This window comes from Cheilinus undulatus, linkage group 5 (assembly GCF_018320785.1).
Source record: "Cheilinus undulatus linkage group 5, ASM1832078v1, whole genome shotgun sequence".
NCBI lineage: Eukaryota > Metazoa > Chordata > Actinopteri > Labriformes > Labridae > Cheilinus > Cheilinus undulatus.
Window position 1 is genome coordinate 26677807 of NC_054869.1, and position 26861 is coordinate 26704667.

At 41.2% G+C, this 26861-nt stretch overlaps 1 protein-coding gene across 2 annotated transcripts in view; it reads right to left on the minus strand.

The window, feature by feature from the left end:
* The window catches only part of znrf3 (zinc and ring finger 3), a 99584-nt gene that overhangs the window by 34236 nt on the left and 38487 nt on the right, over window positions 1-26861 (minus strand). For both annotated transcript variants that reach the window (XM_041787985.1, XM_041787984.1), the window contains exon 2: window positions 13814-13936. In XM_041787985.1, coding sequence (XP_041643919.1) covers window positions 13814-13936 — 123 coding nt within the window. The remainder of the gene's footprint in view (window positions 1-13813; window positions 13937-26861) is intronic.

A 26861-nucleotide genomic window follows, 5' to 3' on the forward strand; every position in this document is an offset into this window, starting at 1 on the left:
AACTCGTTTACATGTTAAAATTTTTCATTTTCAAAATATAAAAAAAAAAACACCGTATCTACTTTTTGATAGAATAAAGTGATAATAAACCATTGGGATTATATATTTAAATATTTTCATAATTTTGAGTGAAGTTTGACTTAATTAAAGATATTGCTTATTGTCATGAATATAAACAACACATTTTGTACACTGATGAAACCCATCATAACAAAGATGATCAATATTGATTTATTGCCATCCCTATTTGATGTTTTGTTTTCCAGACTGGAACCAGCATCCCCAGCTTCTGAGGCAGCAGTCCATCAGCCCAATCTTTTGTGTACAGGACACCCCAGCACAACAACTCCGTATGCCACTGCAGTAAAGAACGACAAAGTCACCATTCCACTTCAAGATGACAGTTTGACATGCACCATAGACACGCTGTTCTAAGCTGTTTTGGAACAAGTCAATTTCAGTTATGTCTTAGAGGATGCAACAAGTGCATGGTGCCCCCTGTCTTGTGGTTGTGCAGTTTAATGACAGCATGACCTGATGCATCAATTATTTGTAGGCTACTGCGCTGTTGTTGAATTCTATTAATTGAAATTCTGTGAATTTTCACGCTGAACTGTTTTTTCAGTTTGATTTTTTAATTAGTGCTTTCAAATGTCAGTATACAACTGGAGAATGATTTGACTTTTCTAATGCATTTACTTTATTTAGTGTCTGGTAAAGCTTTTACAGTCACCATTTTTGTACAAAAGACCTATACTCCAGTACAAAATGCAATGTTATGGTCTAAAAAGCTTATTTTCCATCCATACATTAGACTCACCAAGACTGTATGTTGTTATACATTATATACTTTTGTTTGAAAATAAATAAAATAAATCTGACCTGAATTTTAAGCAGTTATTTTGTGATTATTATTTATTTATTTATTTGAGTTTCAGCATACAGGCAAAAAAAAGCATTTTAGGATAATTGAAAAAAATATTTAACACATCTTTGTGTTGAAATACTTAACACACAACATGTGTTAAATGTGCACGCACACTGAATGTGTTAAAAGTAACACAAAGTGTGTTGTCCTTAAAGAGACACGCCAGTGTGTTAAAAATTAACACATGATGTGTTATTTTTAACACATCTGTTTTGAGAGTGTACTACCCTAATGATACCCTGCAGTTGCTTCAAGCAATTATTGAAAGGAAAGGTCTTATCAATTATGAATCACATCCACGTTGTGCACCCGTGCTTGTACTCCAAGCACATCTCTTCCATTTGTGCCAAAAACTCATCAAAAAACTCCTGAAAATCTGTGGTTAGGTGGGTCTCTTCATGCAAGAACTAAGCAGAGGGTCAACCTCATAGCAAGGCAATGCATACTGATGATGAATATGCACTATTTATCCTCTAGGAGCACCTGAAGTCACAGACTAAGTGGAGAACTTTACTCATGGTGTGAATGTGGCTCACATCAAAAACAATCTACGAGAAAAATGACCAAAAGAACCCCAGCAGGGATCACTGTACAACATCCTAACACAACTAAACACTCTGCCCAAGGGCATGATGGGAACGCTGCCCCCCCACCCCAGATTTGACAATGAAAAACATTTCACTCAGAATGGAGTTTAATCAATTTAAAAATGTTTAACCCTGAGACATCAACACTCCAGTTTATGTAGAAGTAAAAGTACTGATTTTAAAATGTGCTAAAAAAAAAAAAAGTAGCAGTACAAAAAGACACTACTCAATAACAGAAAGTTAAGTAAATGTTATTAGTAACTCCTGATGATTAGGATCACTAACTGTGGCACTTTTCAAGGCAAAAACATCACAATTGCTCCAATCCTCTGATCTAACTAGTGTCCACAACACTTAGAAAAGCTACAAAATCCTAAGCTATACATCTTATTTATAGACTTTCTGGATCAGCAAAAACTGGAAGCGCCACAGCAGTAAACATGTATAAACTGGATGCTATAGTGTGAAAATGCAGCATAATCAAAATTCCGAGACTTCAGATGAGCCGAGGCATCTCACTAAACGGCTGCTTCTCTCCTTCCCTTAATTCATCTGCAGTCATACGGTTTTCCTCTAATCTCTCTCTGCCTTGAAGCTGCTTTAGGAGGCCGTGTCTCTGCTTGCATGAAAGAGAAGTTGCTGTTCTTGCTTCAATCATTTGCAATATTAAATTGCTGCTGGTGGAGGGAAGCTGCTGCTGCCTGTGGTCTCTTCTTTCCTTGGGCAAACAAGGCAGAGCAGGTCAGGACTCGGCCCTATAACCCCTATTTCTCCTCCTTCTCGCTGTACCTCTTGTTCCCCTGCTGTGCAGTGGTCCTAGCGGAGGACTGGCGCAGGAGAATGACTTAACCTTTGGTTGCTTGTTTCATTTCAGATAAAAACATCAAACTAAGTCATGGGGAGGTTCAGGGAGTCATTGACTTCTTTTAAACTTTCTTCAAACTACATGCAATATTCCTCTAAAAGAATACCTAATTACTACACTTCCCACAGTGCAGCCTGGCATCTAAGTTATAATACTTTGGCATTCTTCAGAAGTCTGATGTGCTTGACACAAAAATTAATTTCTAATTTGAAAATCTGTAGTCTAGACTCCGGCCAGTGCTGACTAAAATTACATCATTTGAGGCATCTAATCAGACTTCAAAGAGCTTTCCTTGGACTACAAAAGAAAATTCAACTTTTTAATGCAGTTTTTAGAAAAAGGACATGATGCATGAAATCTATGGGATTTTCCTTTAGAGTTACACTTCAAAGCCTCAAGTCTTTGAAGACTTTAAAGAATTAAACACATGGTCAGAAGAAGATTGAAAAACATACCTTAAATCTTATTCAAAACAAAGACTTTAAAGGCATCTTTTGCTACACTTCACATGACTGATTTCACTTCAGAAACAATGTGAGGGGTTACAGATGGCCTAATGCATTGTTTCCTGACCATTTTTCCTTTGCCTTATCTCCACCTCCCTCTTTCAAGATCTGTGGCAATAAGAAAACTTCACAATCTATGAATAATGAAGCAGTACAAAAGATACTTTCACACATGCACTCCAGGAAATTTAAAGAACATTTTATAACTATCTGAAATCTTTTTGAGTTCCTATTCACACATGTCCCTTTAAAGGGAGAAGTTTTCCCTGTTGAATGGGAGGCGCATGGGTGGGTGGAGTCTCAGAAGGCAGAGCAAGGTGTAAAAGAAGATGCTACATAAATCTAAGATAACAGATGACTGGACAGAGCCCAACACGTCTTTTAAACAGTTGGTGTTGACAATAACAAGACAGCTTTTTTTTCACCTACCAACTTTTAAATGACTTTTTTTTTCTCTTAAAAATATCTTTTAAGGCACCGTTTAGGCACTGGCACCTTCTAAAAAGTATCGATTTGGCACCAGTATTGGAAAAAAAACAAACAATACCCAACCCTGTTAATATCAGAGAAGTTAATGTGAAGCATAGCAATGAGGAAACGTGTATTTTCTCTTCTCCAAGTTTACTGTGCATAATAACAGCAACATGCAGCTAGTGTACTCACTTTGCAAAGTATCTGTCCCCCGGTCTGGGGCTTCAACACAGTGTGAGCTGCAACGGATGAGCTTAGTTTGTCTTGAACCAAGCGCTGCATCTTTTGTTGTCCAACTGCTTATGTTTGAACTCATAACTCCTTTTTTTAAGTCCATGACGATTCGAAGAAGCGGCGGTAAACAATGGCAGAGACGTCAGAGAAGCATCTGTAAACACGGTTGCTCCTGCACTCTAAGGAACCCGTGCTAAAGCTAAGTAAATTCAATGAGAAGCACAATATTTCTGATATTTTTTGACAATAAAAGTCCTTAGTATGTGCTTTGCTGTGTGCTTTGAGACTTATAAAGTCGTTCTTCTGTGATCTTATGCTCAGAATTGAGTCAAGTATGTCATCACAGGTTTGTTTTGAGGGGGCACCTGAATATGCATTTTAATGTGCTATATGTTTCGAAAATTAAGTAAAAAAGGACATTGTGGCACACATAGATGAGTTTGAACATGTCTAATTACTTATGTGACGATTGCTCTGGTTGTGTAACATAGATGCAATCACACCTGCTCACTTTCAGTGAATTTTCCTTAAATTTTCTGCTGCATTTGAGCATTGGATATATACAAATTTTACAAGGGGACTGGAAGAAAAAAGTCCAGGTAAAGTCAGCTATCTAGGTTCACACATGCAACACACTTTGTTTTGAAAAGTTTCCAGAAGTTTTGTGCATGTGTGAAAACACCACAAGTGAAGAATGTGCCTTGTCTTATCTCACTTCTTTTAGCTTAGGCGCTTTTGTAGATAATGAAAATTCCAATGAAGAGAATAAAATTTTAGGACCATTAACCCACCATTCAAATGTCTAATCTAAACTTAATTGTTATGCTGGTCTCTAATATAAACAATACTAATGTCGCTTCCATTGTCTTCCAGTTGCATTTCCATTCTTCGTCCCTTCCCTTTCTCCGTGTTTCTCTTTTCCATTACGTCACAGTTTCAGAGCATGGGCAGCTCCAATGTCACCCTCACACACACCCATAGATTTACACACAATCCGCTTCTTCTGTCTCCTTGTGCCGGGCCAGACCTTGCCTCCCTGGCAGAGCATAAAAGAAAGTTTAAACCACAAGGGCAGGATGACATTTTCACCCCCTCACCCTCCGCTAAAAGAATCATCTGTAGTAGGAAGAGGCATCAGATTAGCTGCGTGGGGACCAGGAGCTTCAGTTTCCAGCTTCCGTGCCAGGCTGCGGACCCCGAGCCTTTAAGACAACATGGCCCTGACATACACAGCGGGGTGCAGGGTGCGAGGATTCTCACGCACACAGGCACATTCCCCTACAAAGCAACAGGCTTAGACGGAGATGAAGAGAGAAAAGACAGGGCTTTGGTTGACGTGGGTGGATGTCTGGTCCTATCTTTTCTAAGATTTACTTTTTCCACAGTGCCGCTTTTGATCCAGTGCCGCCCCGTCTTTTCTGGGCGCTGTTTGACAGACAGGAGAGCTTTACTTGTGGCTGGTGTCTGACTTTCAAATAACAGTCGTGATCAAGAACAAAAATCAATGCAAGGGTGGGGAAAAATAAAAAGTAACAACCCCTAAGTACCCTTCCTCTTATTTCCCCTCCTCTCTACTTTTCTGTTTTTCTTTATTTCTCTCCTTCACCCTCTCTCTCTCTCTCTCTCTCCCTCCATCTCTCTCATCTGAAGTCCCCAGGGCTCCTTTCTTCTCTCTTTAAATAGAGGCCTGAGCTGTGAAGTCTAATAATGGTCATTTGGCCTCCCATTGAAAGTTGGGTAATTCGGCCCAGGGACGGCTCACTTTGAGCCACATGACACAAGAAGCTTCCCAGTGACCATGGCAACGAGCGCAGTGGGATCCTGGGCGCCTCAGAGTGCCGTGAAACGTGGTGGAGCGGTGATTTAGGAGAGGGACTTTCTTTTGGGGGGGGTGAAGTGGGAAGCAGAGTGAGTGGTTGAGAGAGGGACAGAGACATAAGGAAGTGAGGAAGAAAGAAAGAAAAAGAGAGATAGTGAGAGAGGCCCTGCCTGGACGCAGTGGAAGCCTCTCCCGACACCCCGCCAGGAAGAGCAGCCAAGATAATATCAGCAAGTTGAGGCGTACACAAACATGAAAGGAGAGCCCGAGAGGCAGGCCCCCCGAGTGCACCGAGCTTCACAGGCTTTTCTCCACTCTCCCTGCTGCTCCTCCTCTCTTTTTCAGTTTCTCTTTCTATCCCTCCCTCCATGCTGTGGTGTTTCTAAAATGTTTGTTCAGAGTGTTTGGGGCAAGGGGGCAGGTGGAGAGGAAGCTAAAGAGTTAGAGTGTGGAAATTACCCCTCATGCTGCACGAGTAAATAGACAAAAGCTCATTACTAAAGTTTTGATCTTGTTTTTTCATTTTTTGACAACTTGATTTGATTGCTGGGTGCTAATCATCCAAAACTAGAATGGCCGTCTGAGGCGGCAGACCCACGCCTAAGCAGCGCCACCGAGGAACTGACGCTCCCATTGATTACTATGGTGTTCAAAATTTCGAAGTCCAAGAAAAAATGAACGGGTGTGTGGATCATCACCAAAATCTAATCGATTCCTCCCTGTCACTATCCCAGCATTCCCTGAAAGTTTGGTGAAGATCCGACTTTCCGTTTGGAGTTATCTTGTACACATACAAACAAACAAACAAACAAACAAAGATAGAAAGATACAGAACCCTTTACATAACCCCCTGCCGATTTCATCGGCGTGGGTAATTACACCCAATAACCAACAAAATGGTTTGGTCATTGCAAAAAAGAGGAAATAAAGCTCTTTATCTCAGATTTAGCTATTGGCAGGATATGCTTATGCAACAAAGAATTTGACTCCAGGTAGCTTTGATCTCAGTATACAGGAATTAAACATCAAATAAAAACTGATAAAGTAGGAAAATTCTGATTTAACTATGTACATTTCTTGTGTATACAATTCTGTGAGCATTGAAAGTATGGTTGCAAGATGGGCAAAGGCTGAAAGGATACTGACTAGACATGATCAGAGTATAAAACATGCGAGGATGTGGGCAGATGTACATGAGGTAGATAAAAGCTGAGGCATTGTACCACAGCATTTGAGTTACAGTGAATAGATTAATTACTTGCAGCAGAAGAGTAGGGTAAATGGATTATATTAATGCAAGTATGCACAAGAAGTGAGGCATTTTACCACAGAGAGCCTTCTTAGAGCATTTGAGTTATTATGAATATATTAATTAGTAGCAGCACTTGAGCATGGTTAATATATCTAATTAGTTATTAGTATGATTAGTCAGTTAATTGGTGCAAATATGCATATGAGTAGGGGCTTTTACCACAGTGAGCTCTCTTACAGTATTTGGGTTACAGTAAAGCAGTTAGAGACAGTGCATCTCTACATCAACCTCAACAATAACTATGCAATTTTTTTTTTAGCTTTTTTGGAACTCAAAAGTTCATAGAAACCTCCTTTGGGCTAAAAAGTTATTGTATTTCCAACACCAGCCTCAGCTGTGGCATGAAGTATGATGGATTGGATTTGAGTGACCCAATATTGACTTTCAGTGGTGGGCTTTCACTGGAAGGATGTCAGTCTTACCATTTGAGCCCAAGCAAAGAGAAAATTGTCTTATCAATATCCTGTATCTGCATGGCTCTGCTGTGAAAAGATTTCTTTTCAAAAACTCTTGGAGGAGAAAAAAAGCTCCTTCAGTATTGAACAAAAGCTGCCGTTGCAAATCAATCGCTATTGCGGCCTCACTGCAATCTAACAAAACACTCTGGAGACTGCAGAGTGAGAAAAACTATAGCAATTTTCCTTCTTTCTGCTACAGAGCCTCTCTGCTTCACTCAGGTCTCTGCAGAGAGTGAAGAAAAACAGAGAGACATGAAAAATGAAAGTGATGAGAGAGACAGTGAGTCATTCAGCTGTCTTCATCGAAACACCAGCTGATGTGCCAGCCTTTTACTCCTGATAAAAAGTGTAGAAGCTAATACGCCCATATATATGGCACAGCAACAAACCCACCCACTGATCACACAGTAATCCTCTCCAAGAAGGCTAACATGCTGTATTAGAAGTGATCTGAAAACAAGGCCTTGCAGCTGCCAGTTGAATCCAGCATTGAAGCTTCTTTACAACAAGCTCTGCGGTTTGACACCCTCCTGGCATTGCCGTGGCCTCGGGACGACCTCGAGCACGCACCTGAGTGTGTAGGACAGCTAACCTGGCCACAGGCTCAGAGCCAGTCGCCCTGTAGTATCACACTCATCCGTCTCTTTCTTTTTGTGCACTTCTCTCTTTTCTTCAGGCACACACTCACACCTTCCTTGCAGGCAGCACTTTTGTACCTTCTATATCCCCATCATCCCTCTCTCTTACTCACACTACACCCTCTCTGCAGCTCTGGCTGAGATGCCAGACACGGTTAGAGTCCAAAAGCCACTTAGCACTAAGATGCAGCGGCTGTTTGGTCTGGCCTGCTCTCCCACAGTGCCAACTTGAGGGCCAGGGTTGAAAAAGACTGGGACACTCTCCTCTGGGCCTTCATATTGTTTCATGTTAATTTTAGGATTGTATTGTATGTGTGTCAAAGACGGAGCTTCCCACACAGGATATACTTTTTATGGCTGTATGCCTTTGGCAAAACTTTAAAGTTGCTGGCTTTATTTCTGGAAGGACATGTCAATAAAGACCTTGATACTTTTGTTGTTGCTCTTGTTATTTTTAAGTGCTTTGTAGCGGCCGCTCTTTGGGGCCAGTTGCGCTCCGCTGCGATGAAATGTTGTCTTTGGCCAGTAATAAAGGTGGAACTGATCGTGGTTCAGAGACGAGCTGGTCGAGGGCAATGCCAGGCCACACACAACAAGCACATACCAGGAAGTTTTACATGCAATGCCAGCCAAGAGGCCTGATTTACACAAGCTGCAGGGCTGTGTGGGAGGATGGGTCGCATTTTTCTGCATCAAGAAAAAAAAACCCTGTACCAAACGAGACACAAATCCCAGCCACCCACCTACAAAACCAGACACATTCTCCTTTGCCATCCTCTCGACAAGCCAAACCCCCAACCTCGCTGTCCTCGAACTCCCACTTTTCTTTCTATCTGCCACAACTCCACTCTTTTGCCTTTCCTCTTCCAGTTGCCCGAGTTATGGGGCTGAGGTCATGAGAGCCTGAGGAGGATGAAAGGAGAAAAGCCGACATGCTAAGGCCCTGTGAGGCTGTTGGACTGACACCGCCGTACTTGAAAGAAGAGATATCTCCTTGGCACAGCGACAAAGACTCCGACTAGCCTCGGCCACCAATGAAAGCCAGTGGCATGATTTCATGTTCCAGAGAAGCTGCCAAAAATTGCAATGTATGTGTGTGAAAGACAGTGAAAAGAAAGGAGGGAGGCTACTTCTGAGAAATCAGGCAGCAGAGAGGAAATGACCGCCAAAAATATGGTATTGACTACAATAAAAGTCTCCTGGATACATGTGTGCTGAGGTGTAAGCACAGTTTACAACATTTACAAATAAAGCTCTAACTTAAGACAACTGTGTCCAGCTTGCAGTTTCATCCTTATATGACACCATAACCCAGACAACTCAGCCACTTCAAAGCACGTCTCGAATGAACTTAGCTACAGTAGGAACTGATTTTCTCAAGGTTTTCCTGCTGCTGGGGGAGGGTTCAGCTGCGGCGCACACACAAGTCAGCGCTTTAACAGTCCAGCAGCTCTCACAGGAACCAGAGAGGAAGTGCAGGAAAAAACTGTGTACATATATATGACTCACCAGCACTTTGGCGAGGTGTGCGCATGGACTTCAGAGGCTGACATGACCGACCTCTGTTCCTCCACTTCCTCTATGGCTAATATTTGCTGATTTCAGAGCATCTCTGTTACAGCTGGACTACAGCAGATATGTAGGGCCAACCAACTAAAAAACGGTTTAATTGGACAAATTAGGAGAAACTCTACAGATATCCTCTTTCTAACCCAAAATATCTATATGTGAAAATAAGGTTGCTTCAGAAAACTAAGGAGACTGCTGTGTGCTGGAGAGAGGCATTACATCATGATCTTGTGCATCTGACTACAACCTGCTGCAGGTATGCCTGCAATGGGAAAAAAACAAACAGAAGATTTTACAAGTCGTCTTTGGTAGAAAAAAATCAATATAAGTTGCAGGCAAGATTTTACTACATCCTTTTTTTTCCCCTGTCACAGCATGCTGGAGTCTTAACATGACATGTTAGACTGTTTCATATATCCACAGCATGAAATATATTTCACATTCATCTGGTCAGCATCCCACTGATGATGTTTGGGAAGAACCTCAAAAAACTTCTGGACAAGCGCTCTGTCACAAGGGACAATCAAAGCAACTAAACATATGGCATAGTAGGCGTATTTGCTGCTGAGGAGTAAAGTTCATAACGCAAATCTGACATGATTATATACAATTCTCTACTATAAATGCAGCCAAATGGTTAACTAAAATACTGCCAAACATGTCTTTTCCAGTTTTCATTGTGCTTCCTTGCTCTTCTTTTTATGAAAAAATCTGGATTTTAGGCAAAAAGGAAGAGAACATTCAAAACAGTTTTATTGTTCGATAAAAATTATAAAAATGATTACACACATGTAACGCGATCTCTTAGACCCTTCATTTGGCATCCTTTTCCAGGAACAGGACCAAATAAATAAATAAAAGTAGCTCAGGTTTACAGGCTTGCATCCATGAAACTACTACCTCTTTCTGCTTGAATGACACCGGTTGTATTGTAAGTATAAATTCTGGATTCCTAAAACCCTCACTGCACCAAATAAACAGAACAAACATTGCCAAACAAGATATCTCATTCAACTTCTGCAAGGGCAAAATCAGGAAAAAAAAGTGCCAAAAACTTCTCTAGTCTGAGGCCTTAGGCCAGCCACACACTACAGGATTTTAAGCCTGATTTGGGCCTCCCCCGACGATCATGGGGGCGTATCCCGAGAGGAGCCTCATCGCAAACAACTGTTTGTCTGAGTAGTCTGCATGCGTGAGGTGTCAACACAATTGTTTTACTGCTCCAAATCACACCGTAGCCTCTGAAAATCCCAAATCGTAAATATCAAACACATTTGATATTTACAATTCTAGGTCGTAGTGCCGCTGACAGAGTACCCACAACAACCAATGAGAGCGAACAGACTGGGTAGCGTCACAGCCAGATCATATGTACTTTCACCACTCACAACCATAAACACAACTTTAACTTAATTTCAGCTGGGATTTCATCCCGAGTCTTCCCTTGTATTATGATTTTGCTTCACCTGTAACACATGCCAGGACAGCCTGTTGTGGAAAGACAGCAAGACGGTATTGACAAACATCCGTGTTTTGTTTTGTTTTCTGAATTCACGTGATCACGCAAGGTTGTAGGCAGGTCGGCAGATGTGTGGTCTCCAGCGATCTGACAGTCTGGCTGAGTCATCTAGTGTGTGCGTTCAGAGGAATAAAGATGAAAAATCTTTGGAAATTGTCCTGAAGATTGTGGTCTCCCACAGTTTAAAAATTGTTCCAGATTAAAAAAAACGTCTAGTGTGTGGCCGGCAGCTTGAAATCCTTAAGATAGATAGTTAAACAGGAGGTCAAAATCACTCATATATGACTATCAATACTTGCTTTAGAATACAAAATAATAAAAATAATAATAAAACCTGCGCTTCCACACTTGGATAAGCATTTTTGCCTTCCCACTGATGAAGGGTTACATTCTGCCATATGTTTACTGGCTCCTGAGTTCAGCTTGGAGCCTTTTGTTACCAGACACTTTATATTTGGACATTGACTGGTGTAAACAACATTTTTCCTCCTACAATCCTGTTGTTTGTTCACTTGGATTCTATAATTGAATGGATAATAAACCGACCAGACAAGACCCCAACACTGTTGGTGGCAAAGTGGAGTGGGCTCTTGGGTTCAGTCAGGGGCCAGTCGGGTAGGGCGGTGGGTAGGGGGGGCGGGGGCTGCCGAGCACAAGGCCAAACCAGGCGGGGTGAGTGTGTAAAAGTGGGCATAGTATCCGGGCTCGGGGCAGGGCATATTGGCCTGGCTGGACAGGCAGAGTAAGCAGACAGGCAGGGGGTAAACACTTCACTGTCTGCCCTGGCAAAGGCGGTGGTGCCAATGCAAAGCACCCAGCTGTGTTCGGGCCCTAGTTGAGGCTCTGTCAAGATGCAACAATGGGCTTTCCCCTCTCTAATTATAGTCCTGGCAGAATAAAAACAGAGGAAAAAGAGTGGTCAAGAGGTTAGGGAGGCTGGCTGGGTGCCAAAGGGTCATCGACGAAGGTTCCTGCTATCCTCTCCGAAATGTCTCTTACCAAAACTCAGAAAAGCAAACAAATAAAAGTTCTGAATCTTTGCATGCATGACTTCAAGCCCCCCATCATAGGGATGCATGTCTGAAGCAAGATGGCAGAGATCAGGTTTAAGTGATTACCTCAAAAAGTACACTGGCCAACATTACCATTGTTACCATCTTTGTTATTGTGCCTAAAAATTCTGTGAAAAGTCATTTCTCCCTTAAAACATTCAAAACCAACAATTTGAAAATGTGCTTCACTCAGAGACTTAAATGCCTTTTTGCCTTTCAACAGGCACACTGTTCCCATGACAATTATAGTAGTGGTAAGTGGTGAACAACAAGTTAACCATTATAGTTTCCTTGGTTTCCCTTTGGAACTGTTAACTGACCCCCAAACATGGACACTTTGCCTCAGGCCGTTTACTAGAGAGAAGCCACCCGTGACAATGATGTATTCTTAGCTACAGTCAGGAGGAGTCTGAGTGCTCAACATTAGCTCAGCTTTCAAATCTCAGCATAAGTATGCATCAGCTAGATAGCAGCAGCCACCACCACAGAAAGTGCACCATTAGCATGTCTATACGACACAAGGGCTCCTTAAATTATGAATGGCTGCTCTCTTTCTGTCACTGGGCATGCTCAGGATAAATGAGACTATAGCCAGCCCCCCTCCGCCTTCATCCTCCGGGGAATGTTGGTACATTCCATTAAGAGGAACACTTAATTAAACCATGATAAAATACCACTCGGAGACCCCAGAGGGGTCTGGGCAGGGAGGGAGGAAAGGAGGATGGGGAAAGGCAGGCGGTGAGAGACAAGAAGGGGATTGAGTTCAGCCTCAGTCTCTCAGCAATGGGAAGTAAGAATCAAAATAAAACACAATCATCCTTCCGTGAATTGTCTCTGTTGGTACTAAAAGATCAAAGATAAATTCTTTAAAGGGTTTAATTAAGTACAAGGAAATTGTATTTAAGTTGAGAGCAGCAAAGGGGACTTTTTATAGCCACACAAAACATTTCTGCTGCCAGCTCTTTGAGCCAAAAATCACACGCCAAAACATTCAGTACACCTCATTATCAATGTTGATTCATATTCCCTCAAGATTGTCCAAGATAATGTTTACAGGCAAATATTAATCCTATCAGTTTTCTCTCCATGTATTGGTGTCCTGAGATGCTACAGTTGGCTGTGCATAGAGGCTCTAGATGTTCCTGTTTTTGAAAACTTGGACTATTTTTTTTACCATTTTAAAGGCAATGAATTGGGTGCAGATAGCCTTGTGGTTTGGGCACACTCCATGTATGAAAGCTAGTCTTCAAGCAGGAAGCTCAGGTTCAAATTCGACCTGTGGCTCTTCCTGATTTTCATTCCTCACTCTTTCTCCCCGATTTCCTACACAGTTAACTGTCCTGTCCAATTAAAAAAGGCAAAAAGTCCACAAAATAAATCTTTAAAAAAGGCAGTGAATTGTCTCATATTTACTAGTATGGTACATATGACGACTAAGACATTTAAACCATATTGAAACCATTAACAGGGGTTCATTTTCCAATTTTTATAGCTTTTGATGCACACTCATGGAACTGACCTCTGGTAGGCAAGAAAGGCTTCTGCTGCAAAATGTTAACAATTTTGCCCTTCAGGCCTCCTAACCCTAACCTTTTTACATTACATGGCAAGTCAGAATCCAACCACACTGGCATCCAGCCTTTATGATACTTGTTTGTGAATGATAATTGTTATGCAGTGTACTGTGGTGCTTTTCCACCTTCTTATCAAATCTATCTAAAGTGTGCGGTTTTATAAGAGATTAGTTGTTGTACAAAAGTGTTTAATAAAATAATCATTGCTGGTGTCGTTGACCATAGCCACTGATCGACTGGCACTTGCACAAAATTGAAAAAGTAATCAATTACGTCCTTACCTTTCCCAGCACAGTGAGACAACTGGGGTCCAGCTCTGGTTGCTCCAGCTTCACCACGCCAACCCAGCCGTACTCATACAGGTCCTCCTCATCATTGTTGTTACATAGTCCCAAAGGATGCATCTAGAGAGGAGAGAATAGAATTGTTTATCAGAGGGACTTTTGTTGGAGTATCTTAAAAGGTAACGATGAAACTTCAACCCAGTTGATGAGTGAAAAACTGGAAAAACATTAAAAAAACTTAACAGGCAAGTCTAAGTTCAAAATGAAGAGAAACAAAGAGAAACAGCTTGTCAAGTCTTTGAAGAGAACATGAAACGCTGCCCCACACGATGCAAGAGGTTTCTGGCATCTTTGGCTTATAGATTTTTCTGCCCCTTCCTCCACCCCACAACCTCTCCTTATCTGAGTGAGTACAATAATTTATAATCCACTTGTCACCTATTTTCCACGATGAAAAGTAAAAGCTTAAGAGCATTAGACGTCTCCAAAGGATTCGCTGTGTGCGGTAAAATCGTGCAGGATCTAAACATACAGCGAAGCATTCCACCAAGCCTCACAAAGAAAAGAAGCAGATAAGCAAAACTTGGATTAACATGCCTTCATAGATCGCCTGATGAGGCAGTTTTCACAGAATTTATACTTAAGGAACACAGAGCTATGTCTACTCTATTTCAGCTGCACATGATTGTTACTGCATTTGAACGTACCTGCAGAAATCAAATCTTCACTTATTCAATTAAAAGTTGATGCTCTCAATCAGTGTCCTATCTTACTATCTTGAGTTCTTTCATTACACTCATGGCAACTTAATTGGCCCAGTTCTCTGTGCCAAAAGGGTTTCCAGAATAAGTACCGAGACAAGTCTTTAAAGGAGATTAAAGTTAAAGGAAGGCTCACATCACGAACAGTGACTCACTCACTGGCTCCCCTAAAAATGGAAGTAGCCTCCTTAATTACAGTCCAACAGAAGCATTTATCTCAAAGCACTTTTGTTGCATCACTTGACTGAAGGAGGAAGGTAAAGAAGGCTAGAGAGTAATTAAGTATGAGACTGACTGTCAAAGAATGAGAAGTTTAAGAAGTGGAATATCTGTCATTCTTTTATGTGCTGGTATGACCTCCAAATAAAGAGTCTTCTTGATACAATGGTTTAAAAAAAAAAAAAAAAAAAAAGGATCACTTAGCTTAAACTGAACAGTGCAACTAAAGATGGGTGACAGAGAAATAACAAAATGAAGATGACATCTATAGCTTTCTATAAGGATGAAATGATGATCTGACCAAACATGGATGGATTAAAACTGTAACTAAGCAAAGCCACAAAATCCTGGATCAGTTCCCCTGCCTGGCAACAGTGCAAAGACAAGCTTCTGTATTAGCATTAGAACTGGGCCAAACTGACCTGCAGGCCACTTATCCTATTAACCCAATGACCACAGTACCTCACTCAGCCAGCACTGTGGCGCCAAGCCCTGGGCCGTGCAGGCCCCTAGGCCACTGCTGATGACCCCAGATACCCTTCTCCCTCTGGTGACCCCTGGCCTTTGAACCCCACTTCGTACCGTTGGGAGCAGGTTAGTCGTGCAGCGAGCCAATGGAGAAAATATTCAGAAGGCGCCTTGTCACTTCACCGCCACAAGGCAGAGGGGTCAAGCCCCTGACCTGAGAGAGAATGTGGAAGCGTGTGCCAATGGAGTTCTAGACTACAGCATCTTTTCTTTGTGCCTAAGGGATGAAATCATATGAAGAGCACTGGCATCCGTGGTGGATGTGGTGCAAAGACAAGCATGGACTGCAGATGTTACAGAAGATATCATAAGCCATGAAAGTCTCAAGCTTAATTCACACATGCACTCCTGGAAATTTCCAGGAAAACATGCAAACAAATGAAGCAATGAAGTCTGATGGTGAAGGCTGTAGAGTGGCCATCAGTATACCTAATCCTATTCATACATATCTACACACCTTCACACACCACTGATGCAGCAGTGGGAGCAAATTGAGGTTCCAAGTACACTTCAATATGTGACTTTAGGAGCTGGGGATCAAACCCATGACCTTCAGTTGCAAGACAATCGACTTCAAAATGCACCATGTTAAAAGTTTGAAATATTATACAGGAGAACTGAAAAGAGTATGAAGCAGCTTCAGATAAAATTGTAAGGCTTGATGCATGTGTCATCAACCCTCCCTACCTGCTCACATTGGAATTGTCAGGGGTGGAAAGTAACTCATTATATTTACTCAGATTACTGTAATTGAGTAGTTTTAGGGGGCTCTTTTGGTCATGTTTCTGGTGAATAGTTGCAGTTTGCAATGTGAGAAAATTTGCACCATGATTGAAGTTATGCACTGGGTTAGAGTTGCTACCTGTGACTTTAAGTGATCCTACAGCGTGCATAGTATGTCAATATGTATTATTTTGCTATCAGGTTGACTCTTTGCTTTCTTCTTGCCAGAGAAGACCAAGATGGCCACAGTTTTTTAGGAATTACTGGAGCGCTTTCATCCTGCAAAAAATTTCACTTTTAAAAGCATAGTTAAACTATAAGAAGTATGATTTAACTCTGTGTAACACTGTTAATTTTGTGGTGTATTTAATTATATTATAGAGGAATAATTTTACCTGAACAACCTGGTACATGTACTGTGACAAAGCATGACTGTCCCCCTTTACCAGTCCCTGCTAGCCTGCACACGTGTCTCCAGGCCCAACCTTGGCTATTTAGTTTAAACACGCCATCATGCTGTAATATGACACATCCCAAAGACCTCTGCATTCATGTGCAATTTTTCCAGCTGATTCATAATATCTGCATCGTCCTTATTCTCAGGTAAACACTTGACCTCTGCTTAAATGTGAACTCACCATTTTTAAGCTTCAATTCGATTGGTTGATTGTTTGGTTGACAGTCTCTTCTGTTTTTCTTTGCACCTTTGGAGAAAAGAATGCCCATCCTTGTGAGTGTGAGGAATCATAAAAAGATGGAGCTCCAATTGTGCCCTTTTTCTTATTAGCAAAGTAGATCACACTCTCATCAGTGTACGAGAGATTAATTATGAAGTAATCAAGAATCAAGCATACCCCAATGTAAATGCATTAGAGGTCATCTTGGCCCCCTGCATTACAAAAGCTCACAGCACATTTTCTGGTGTAAACACCAAGCAGTCGAGTCAAGTGTAGCACAGAGCTGCCGTACTCTGGATGACAGAGTGAAAGACACGTATTAGCCTAAGGCTGTCAGGAACAGCGAGGCAGCACAGGTATACATTACATAGACATTTGGTATGATAATTTCAGAGCATGCTGTCCCTCTGAGCTTTCAAAGAAGGTGGAAATTGAAGGCAAAGACAAAGATGAAAGAGCATAACCTAGTCAGGTTTCCACTCAACATGCATATCCTGACCTGCCCCTCCCACATATCATCACTATACAAACAGGAACAACTCTCAGAGGCATACCTCATATCCCAGTCAGCTCAGGTAACATTTTTAGTATCTTCTGAGATAGCAAAGGAACATGCTGATGAAGGGGAAGCAGAGAAACTCAGTGTGGGAGGGGATAAAAACAGTCACAGTCTGCCTGAAGAGGAGCAGGAAGAGGAGCACTGTGATTGTGACCCCTCTCTCCTGCTTGCCCAACAGCTTGGATGGCTGTGCCCCTGGGTGTTGAACACTGGGCCATTGTGCAGGGGCTCTTGCACTCCAAATGGGGCAGTGTTGTTGTTGTGGGCCGTGTTGTTATTTTAGAGGCTGGCCATTGCACCATTATCTCTGCCACAGGGATTTTTCCTTTTTGTCAGATGTTGACGTAGGCGTTGATGGATGTGGGGATGGGGAAGGGATAGGAGCTCAGTTTGGTGCAGAAACAGGGATTGAGTGAAGTGGGTCACAGCTACTGGCTGCTCTCACAAAAGGAGTAACGAGCACATATGCAAACGTGCCCTCGCGCACACAAACAAACACACAGAAACCGATAGAGAGCGTCCCCTCTTGTGTTCTAACTTTCCCTGATAGGCCCCAAATCACACAAGCTCAGCTCAGTGGAAGTTGCTCCCCTTTGCTACAGTCATCAGTTACAAGGGTCTTTTTTGGATGTGGGGTATCCGGCACCCCTAAAGTGCCACAAGGGGGCGGCTCTTGTTCTGCCCAGCCTGTCCTGCCCCTGGGGGAGGCAGCCTTTCACATGAATATCCCGTTACAGAGGCCACACTCTCAATGAAATCCTGGCGGGCATTTGAACTCCAACTGTCACTCAAGGAAGTTACACCCCTAACTCCGCCCCTTCTGGAGAAACCACCTGTAGGGGAAGCAGACATAGGGAATACCATCTGTTTGCACTGTTTATCATTATGACTCTACTAAATCAATTTTTGTGATCCCAAGTCTCTGTCCTTAGTTTTGTAACACCATTTGATTTTAACTACCTTTTCAAACAATTTTAAGCAAAGCGTCACCCAGGCTTTAATGACACCCCCCCCCACCAACAAGTGACCTCACAACAGTTCCTGTGGGATCAAAACAGGGACCCAGTTCTTCAAACTCCCCGCCCCCCCCCCCCCCCCCCCAGCCCCCAAGGTCTGAAAGGAAATTAAAATGCAAGTCACACCATACAACACCATTCTTTCTCCGTCCGTCTGTGACACAATTCGCTGAGCCTTTGATCACACAACAACCACTTCTTGGCCCCCCTCCCACCCCCTTTTCCCCTCTCTCCCTCTAAATTATTGGTGGCCCTGGTTACAGGGCTTCCCCCATCCCACACCTCTAAAACAGTCACCCTCCCCTGCCTTGCCCTTACAATGCTATACTGCCTGTGCATGAAAGAGCTCTTCTTTTTTCCCTCTTCACAGCTGTGTATTTATGCCTGTTTTACTAATTCTGTCCTCACTTGCACTTCCGATTCAACAAATAAAGTAGCAATAAGAATTAAGTAAAAAGTTAAACAGGCAGATTTGTTCTTACACTTTATGAAACTTTTGGAAAATGACCCTAAACAACTTTAAAATACTTTCGTTGGCCAATATTTGCACTTTTAACACCCCAAAAGCAAATAAATAAAAAAAACAGTGATAAAGTAGATCAATGTCAACAGAAAGTTCTTCCACAGGCCAGGGAAGCGTTGTGAACATGGGGTTAAAACGGAGCTCCTGGTGCACAAAATGCTGCTGAATCATGGTGCTTATTGTGCTTTGAGTTGGAACAAAGCATGCTGGATACAACACACCAGGAGCTAAAGACATCAAAGGTAAGTGCAGATTGGACAGGAAAAGCTCCAATACAGCAGGCAGATTAAGACCCCTGAATGCACATCCTTGAAACAGAAACTCTAAAAAAGTCTTGAGAAATCTCAATTTGGATCTAGGCTCTAGCACTTCTTGTGATGCATTCATGCCACTCAGAGCTACCTTGTTGCCTGAAGCGTGTGCCAGCCAAAGACAACCTTTACAAGATGTTCTTGGTGAAGCTGGCTAAATGATTAACCACTCAGGTTTGTTGTTTTTGGGCTTCTTTTATGAAATTTGGAAGAAGGGCTGGCACCTATTTCACATGCAAACAAAACACAGAAGAAGAAAAACCTGGGCATGCCGCCAGTCCTCGCACCCACCTGTTTCCCCAGTGCAGTGCGTGTGTTTACGTCTGTCACTGTTTGAGCACAGGCGTGTGCAGAGGTCAATGTGCAGCCCGAAACACATCACGGGTGACCGAGGGGTAACTCAGTGGCATCTCTCACCGACCGTCCGATTGCCGTGAACTCATTCACCCCGGAAGAGGCACATCACGCCCACCTCCCTGGGGCCTTTAATTCAGCCGACCTCCTCTGACCTCCTCCAAAGCACCCTTCCCAATCAACGCTTTCCCCTCCCCAGCACCGGTCTTCAACCACACGCTTGAACTCGGGGGAGTTTGTCAACTTCCTGGAATAACACGCAGGTCTTGCCAACAGAGGTGATGTGGAGGGCTGCGGGGTTGTCTGATCACAGACCAAAGCCCATATTCACACTTCAATCCCAGAGAATTTCAAAACATTCACATCCTGACATTTCCTGGACTTGCCTCTCACCTTCAACACAGTAGGGAATCATTTGAGACCCTTTCATTATTGGAAATACCTGGTTAGGATTAGGAAGAATGCCAGGGAAGAGCATGGGAGTAATTTAAGCTTAGTTCTTAATAACAGTGGGTTATAAAGAGTACGACATGACTTTTCACCTTTACATACCAGTTAAATGCTTGATATTTACACCCCTGTTATGTTTAATCTTTAGTATGTAATTCACAAAGATATAAAGATGGGACAAAGTCATTCCATCTATGTAAAAGAGGCATAACTGGGAAGAGACAGAAACATATAACCCTTTCAACCACCATGGTGGAACACCTCTGGGAGTTTTCACATCATGCCTCTTGTCATTGCTGGTGTTGATAGGATAGTCTGCTATGGGGTTGCACTAGCTACATGCAAGTTCAAACATAGATTAGTTTGAACTTAAGTTCTTACTTTTGTTCAAACCAGGGGCAACCAAACAAAGACACAACATGAAATGGAATGTTTCCAACCAGCCTCCTACAATGAGTGTAGTGTAGGACTGAAAGAGGTTTAACTGTCCTCGTGGATTTACACAGTGTATCTCATAACCTTACAGCATATTCTCAGTGGAGAAGTGGGAGCTTCTTCTGACCATAACAGGATCTGAAGATGGCATGCAACAGGATGTTGAAAAACCCGAACATTTGCAACCACACAAGACACCCACAAGGCTTCATAGACCTACAAAACCTAGATCACCTACAGTCACATACACCATCTGTCAGCTTATAAGTCTAGAAATGTTATGTATTAAATGTACAATGAAAAAGGTCACATTTTTGTCATGTGCCAAGAGTTGGTTGACTCATTCAGTTAACAGCCCACTAAAGAGATTCAAACATCCTACATTACCTTTTGATCAGCACTCTTTAATTCCCACAGAAAATCTGATACCATGATTATCAAGTAACTGTCACATGGTAATTATATGACACACAGGTTAAGAAACAATTTGTATCTCGCTATTACAGCCTAAAATTAAAACAATATTGAGTGAAACTGAAGTTAAGATTCTTTTGTTAGGGACTGTATCCTGTTATTATGCTCATCTAGGACGAACTTTTTCACTTTGATATTTAAAATCTAGAAAAGAAGTGCAACACATGCCAGGACAGTTACCCTTGACCATTGATTTTTTGTTTTCTTGGTGATATGTTCTGGAATATAGAAAAATGTTATGAGCATGGAGCAGAAGAAAAAAAGAGCACTCTGAAACTAAAGCTATGGGTGCTCCAAGTGCAAAAAGCACCATACAGGCTCTATATTCTCAATAATGTAACTGCAGCAACCATTCAATGTTTCTGGGTCACCAAAGGGGTTTTACAATTTCTTTTCTGCAGTTTTTAACGGGATATTTATGTCAGCTGTACACATTATAGCCACAACAGGGAGCTCCACCCTGTAACACCCACCTTCTCCACCATAACAAAACCCAAAATAAAGCTCTACCTGCCACTGGATGGCAAAAGAGCTATAGTCACAGTCATAGACATATTGCTCCAGACCAGACAGCCACTGAAGGCCCAAGGTGCCAAGCATATAAAGAAAGCCAATGTGATGGAGATCAAGTGGTCCCTTCCAGGCTCATAAAATGGAAAGTGCTGGGTCAGAACCAGATTGAGTGTGGAATAATATCATCTGCACATACAGGATTGACTATAAAGTACTGCTTTTTGTTTACAAATCTTTGAATTGTATGGCACCTCAGTACCTTTCCAACCTGCTCACAGGCTATAGAGTGGTGCAAGAATGGGGGGGGGGGGGGGGGGTTAACCTGTGTACAGCACATTGACTCTGCATTTGTATGAAATGTGCTATACAAATAGATTTGAATTGAATTGAATTGAAGTGAATTGAATTGCACTGGCCATCAGCTCAACCAACCACAGCAGATTTGATAAGCAATAACGTACAGAAAAAAAAGTTGTTTGGTCACGATAGCTTATACCTTCTAAGACATGGGCACTGCATTAGAATATTTGAAATATTTATATCTTATGTTTATTCATTCATTCATCCAAGCAGCCCTGGAAGTCATGACCAAAACTAATATCAATACAGTTTCATGACTCTGCCTATTTCATAGGTCTCTGGTCGTCGTATTTGCACAAGCATTGAATGCAAACCCCTTTATGTCTCAGTCAGACTGAAACATGGATATAGTCTTAGTGTTATCATTTAGTATGCATTTCTTTTAGCCTTAATTTAAAAAAAAGATTGGGTTAACTAAATTCTCTTTCACCCAGTCATGTACAGAATGTACCACTGCATAAGCTTTTAAGATCATCAGACTTTAAAGACCCTGTAAAGTGAAAATAAATCTGTATTTAGGTTTGTTGTATGACAGGTCACTGTGTCATGAACCCCTAGTTCAAATTTCAGTCAAATAAAACATCTCCAAGTTTATAATATTAAGCTTTAAAATCATGAAAATTGAGGCAGTAAAATCTGCTCTAGGATGGTGTGGGCATGTCTGTTGAATGAGTTGAAGCCAAGCCCCCTCATGAGAAATAGGATCCTCTCAAATTTTAAAAGAACAAAGAGTCAAATACCTGAAGAAAGATCATACCACTGCCTTAAAGCATTCAGAAAGTGTGTATTTATGTGTAAAAAGTGATAAATAGCCTTTATCAAAATACTGATTCTTCAGCATATTGATAATTTCTTCCTCTCTCACATGTAACATCCAAAATAGCCACATACCATGGTTTTAAAGCCTCAGTGCTACTCCATTATGTCCATTATGTCACATGAATGCAGGTCAAAAGTATCAAATTCCCCATCTCCTTCGCCTGCAACCCTGCTGCAAAAACTGATGTTTAAACATACAGGACACCCCCAACTTCAAGCCCCTCTACCCTGCATAGCCACATAGGAGTGTGCTTTAACCACAGCTGTTGACAACACCTCTCGACACCCTTCGTAAGGACTCAAATTTTGTCTTTTGAATGGCAAACACAGATGAAACTAGTTGTTCGCTACTGGAGGGTGGCATCCTGATTAAAGTATATGGTAAAAATGCCACAACACAGACACACAGACCTGAATCCCTACTCTTCAGCCAACAAGATGGCATGCAGACATATCTCATCGATAAACTTGGTAATCGTCTGCCAGGAATTAATAGCTAGACATTGAAAATAATGAAAATAATGAAAATAAAAAAGATACAAGATCCTAAATGAATAAAAAACCTTCAAGAATGTAACCTTGAATGCATAGGTGTATGTGAGTTCATATTTCACAATAACAATGAGTCAAGTCACAACTGATTGACAGTTCTGAGTCAAAGGTCAAGTTTTCCCAATGTCTTGTGGCCATCTGTTCATGTGGAATACATGGGCATATCTTGCTTTCATCTTTGCACATCTCCTTAGTTTCATCATCACACCCTCCGCAGACACACAGTCTGAACCCTGAGGGGGTTTCAGACATCGTGCTAGGAAGACAGAAAGAAGAAGTCAAAGTCTGAAACTAAAAAAGTGACCCAAAAGGACCTTTAAGCAACCAGCTAATGAATGAATGATTAATGAAAACTACCCCCCCCCCCCCCCCAAAAAAAAAAAAAAAAAAATCTGCAATGCTGGGAATTTTGCATAGATTGAGACAGGCTTGATTAGCAGATTAACAGACACACCAGGGGGGTTTTCTTGGTTTAAGACAGGTTAAGGTCAGAGCAGGCCAAAAGCCCCAAACACATAGACATCAAAGAACAGATTTTTGTGTTGCCTCCAACTTTTGTTTCGACTGTCGAAAATCAACTAAAACCACCAGACAGACTTGAGCAGACAGCCATCTACCATGTTCTTAGACACTCATCCATACCAGTAGACCGCAGTAGTCTGTAGCCGTCATTTAAAAAGAAGAAAGAAATGCAGATGAACAAACCATCATTAGTACAAAATGGATTGTCTCATCATTTTCACACTGATTCCACTAACCACTAAAACCTTGAATTGCAATGAATTTATGTCTGATTAAAAGTGACAAATGACACTGGCATTGCCAACTGTTGATTTTTAGCCTGTAAAAGAAGAAAAAAGGACCACATGTACTTGACTGTCATTTCCAGTTCTCTTCTCAAGCACAGATTTATAGTGCCTAACAGCCTGTCGGAGTGATGTCTGTAACCAATGGGCTCCTATGTTGCATCAGTGAGGACTAGAACTGGAAAGTGCTAATCATGGGATGCAGAGGAAAAAAACATGGCCAAAGACACCAACGGTCCAAACCAGACAATGCCTGACTTTGAGTTTGGTGTGTTTATAAAGTCAAGTGATGCTTTCCCTTGGCCTTTTTGTTTATTTGTTTGTTTTTGTTTTTTTTTTAAACAAAAAAATCCCACTGGGGAGGTTTTTAAGAAAAAAAAAAAAAAAAAAAAAAGACCCAAATACTGAACTCACACTTATTACCATGGAGGTTATGTGATCGGCAGAGTTATGGACAGATTTTGATGAAACTTTCAGGAAATGTCACAAATGGCATAAGGAAGAACTGATTAGATTTTGGGAGTGATCCGGATCACCGTCTGGATCCAGGAATTTTTTTTAAAGGATTCTTTTCTCCTGGAAGATAGGGCTAATGGTGGGTGTCTGTGCTCTCTGAGTACTTTTCTAGTACTAAACATGCAATCTGTGTCAGGGAGGTCATACCTTTATTATCTCTGCATTGTACCCCAGCCACTCATACCTAATAGCTAAAAGATGGTAAAAGATATCTGGTACAATATTGATGTCAGTTATTCTGTTGCCATGATCATAATTTATCTTAATTTGTTTTAACAATTATTTTTGGAGCTTTTTACGCCTTTATTACAGCATGTTCTAACTGTACGTGCCAAAAGCAAGCTTCAATGACAAAATCAGCTTGATTACACTGATTCCTATTGTAGTATCTTGATAATAGTTGAGCAGAGCTGTGCAAAGTAGGGGATGTGTATTGGCAAGAATCTGGCTATATGATATGTATCTCGATACAGGGGTGCCGATATCGATATATATTGCGATATGTTGTGATACTATATGCAGAGTGATAAATTGCGGAATTTATATATATTTCTATGTATATGTGTGTTATATATATATATATATATACATATATAACAAGTATACAATTTTAAGTTAGTATGGAATTTAACAGAATAAATACATATAATTTTAATGCATTTTCGTTAATATAGTATATAAATAAAAAATATATAGTGTATTATGAAATTTATGGTCCTGCATTCATTCAAACTGAAGATGAGGATTTTTCCCATTTGTTGTAGTGAATTAAAATGCTTTCAGGATTTTTATGAGAAAATTGGAAAAATAAATCAATATAGAGTAAATGTACTCAAATCTTTTATTTTTAATGGAATATCAGTTTGTATGTCTTTATGTAATGACAAGGTTCTTGTGGAGGGAGACTATAGGACACAAGCTGATCCTCATGTCTAGCTTTAAGGACTGATGGATTGTGTCATGAGGAGGTCAGTTTTTGATCGTATTATGGAAGCCGTCATTACTAACGTTCACTGCATGGCGCAGATCCTTACAAATAAAACAAAGTATTGACTGTATTTATGGTTGCATGAGTAAAATCCAGCGGTAGCCTCAGCAGGCTTCTTTTACATTGTTGGCTGCTAAGCTATCGCTATGGTGTCAGGTCCGTCGTGTTGTCTGAGTACTTAGCTCTGGCGTGGCATATCTGACAAACGACTTGACTCCTGTCTAAGTTTGCACTGTCTTTAATCTTTTGGAAACCAAAAAAAGGCCACGTATCCACTATGAATGCAGCAGAAGCTGCACTGCAGGGTAGGCATGAGCAACCGGCTCGCTCAGATGGAAGTCTCACGTGATCTCGTTGTCTAAGCAGAGGAGAAGAGGGAAGAGTCAACTGCTTGCTGCCAGCTGGCGGTGCCTGCAGCCAATTAGTGGCCTGGGGGGTGAAATTACACCACAAACTACCGCACCAACAAAGTACATTATTAATGAAAAAAAAATGTTAAAAATGCATTTTAAAATATCAATACAGTATTGCGCCACAAAATATTGCGATATATCAGTGTATTGATATTTTCTTACACCCCTAGTGCAAAGCATGCACCATCTGCTGCTACATATCCTCCTGTCGCCCGCTCCTATTTTCCTCTGTTGTTTGCATCAACCTTGGCAAGGAACAAGGAACAAGGGAGATGACAATACACCAGGAGTGCGGACAGGAAGACTTCCCTTTACTTTCTTTATTCAGCAGAGCTTGCTAACTTAGTGGATAAAGTAAGGATGCACAAAATTATTGGTATGATATCCATATTGGCAGATATTAGCTTAAAAAGTAAAATACTGGTATCAGCAAGAAAATTTCTGCCAATATTTACAACCCATATTGAGACTATGGAAATCTGCCCATATAAGCTTATATACTGGCCAAATAACAAAAAATTCGGTTGAGTTTTAGTCTAGCGCAACTAGCATACGCCAATTGAAGACGTTTTCTTTATTTATCATCATTCCTTACACTTAAAAATGTGTTCAAAGGACTGAAAGTTGGTAATTTGTTCATCTTCATAGTTAAAATTTAGTGTTTTAAGGACAGAAGTGTAAGGTCTTAACTAAATTACAATATATATATAGGCTAAAATGATTTTGTATATAGTTGTAAAGTTACATATAGTTGAGCACCGATAATATCCTGTATGAAATAACTAGCTCTGATTTTTACAGAGGCAAAACTATGTGGCTCACAGCTGTCAAAGGCTTGGCAATACAAACCCACACTTTAGTTTCTCTGCATTTAAAATAAAAGTCATGTTTACAGTAGTAGAAAAGTGACATTTACAGGACAGATAATAAACATTCAACAGATTCAGTGGGAAAAGCTGCACAAACTGATGTAACATGATGTCTGACGCTCACAGTTGGACATGGTGTTTGAAGACAGGACAGTGGAGTAAGAGGAGAGAGGGGAACA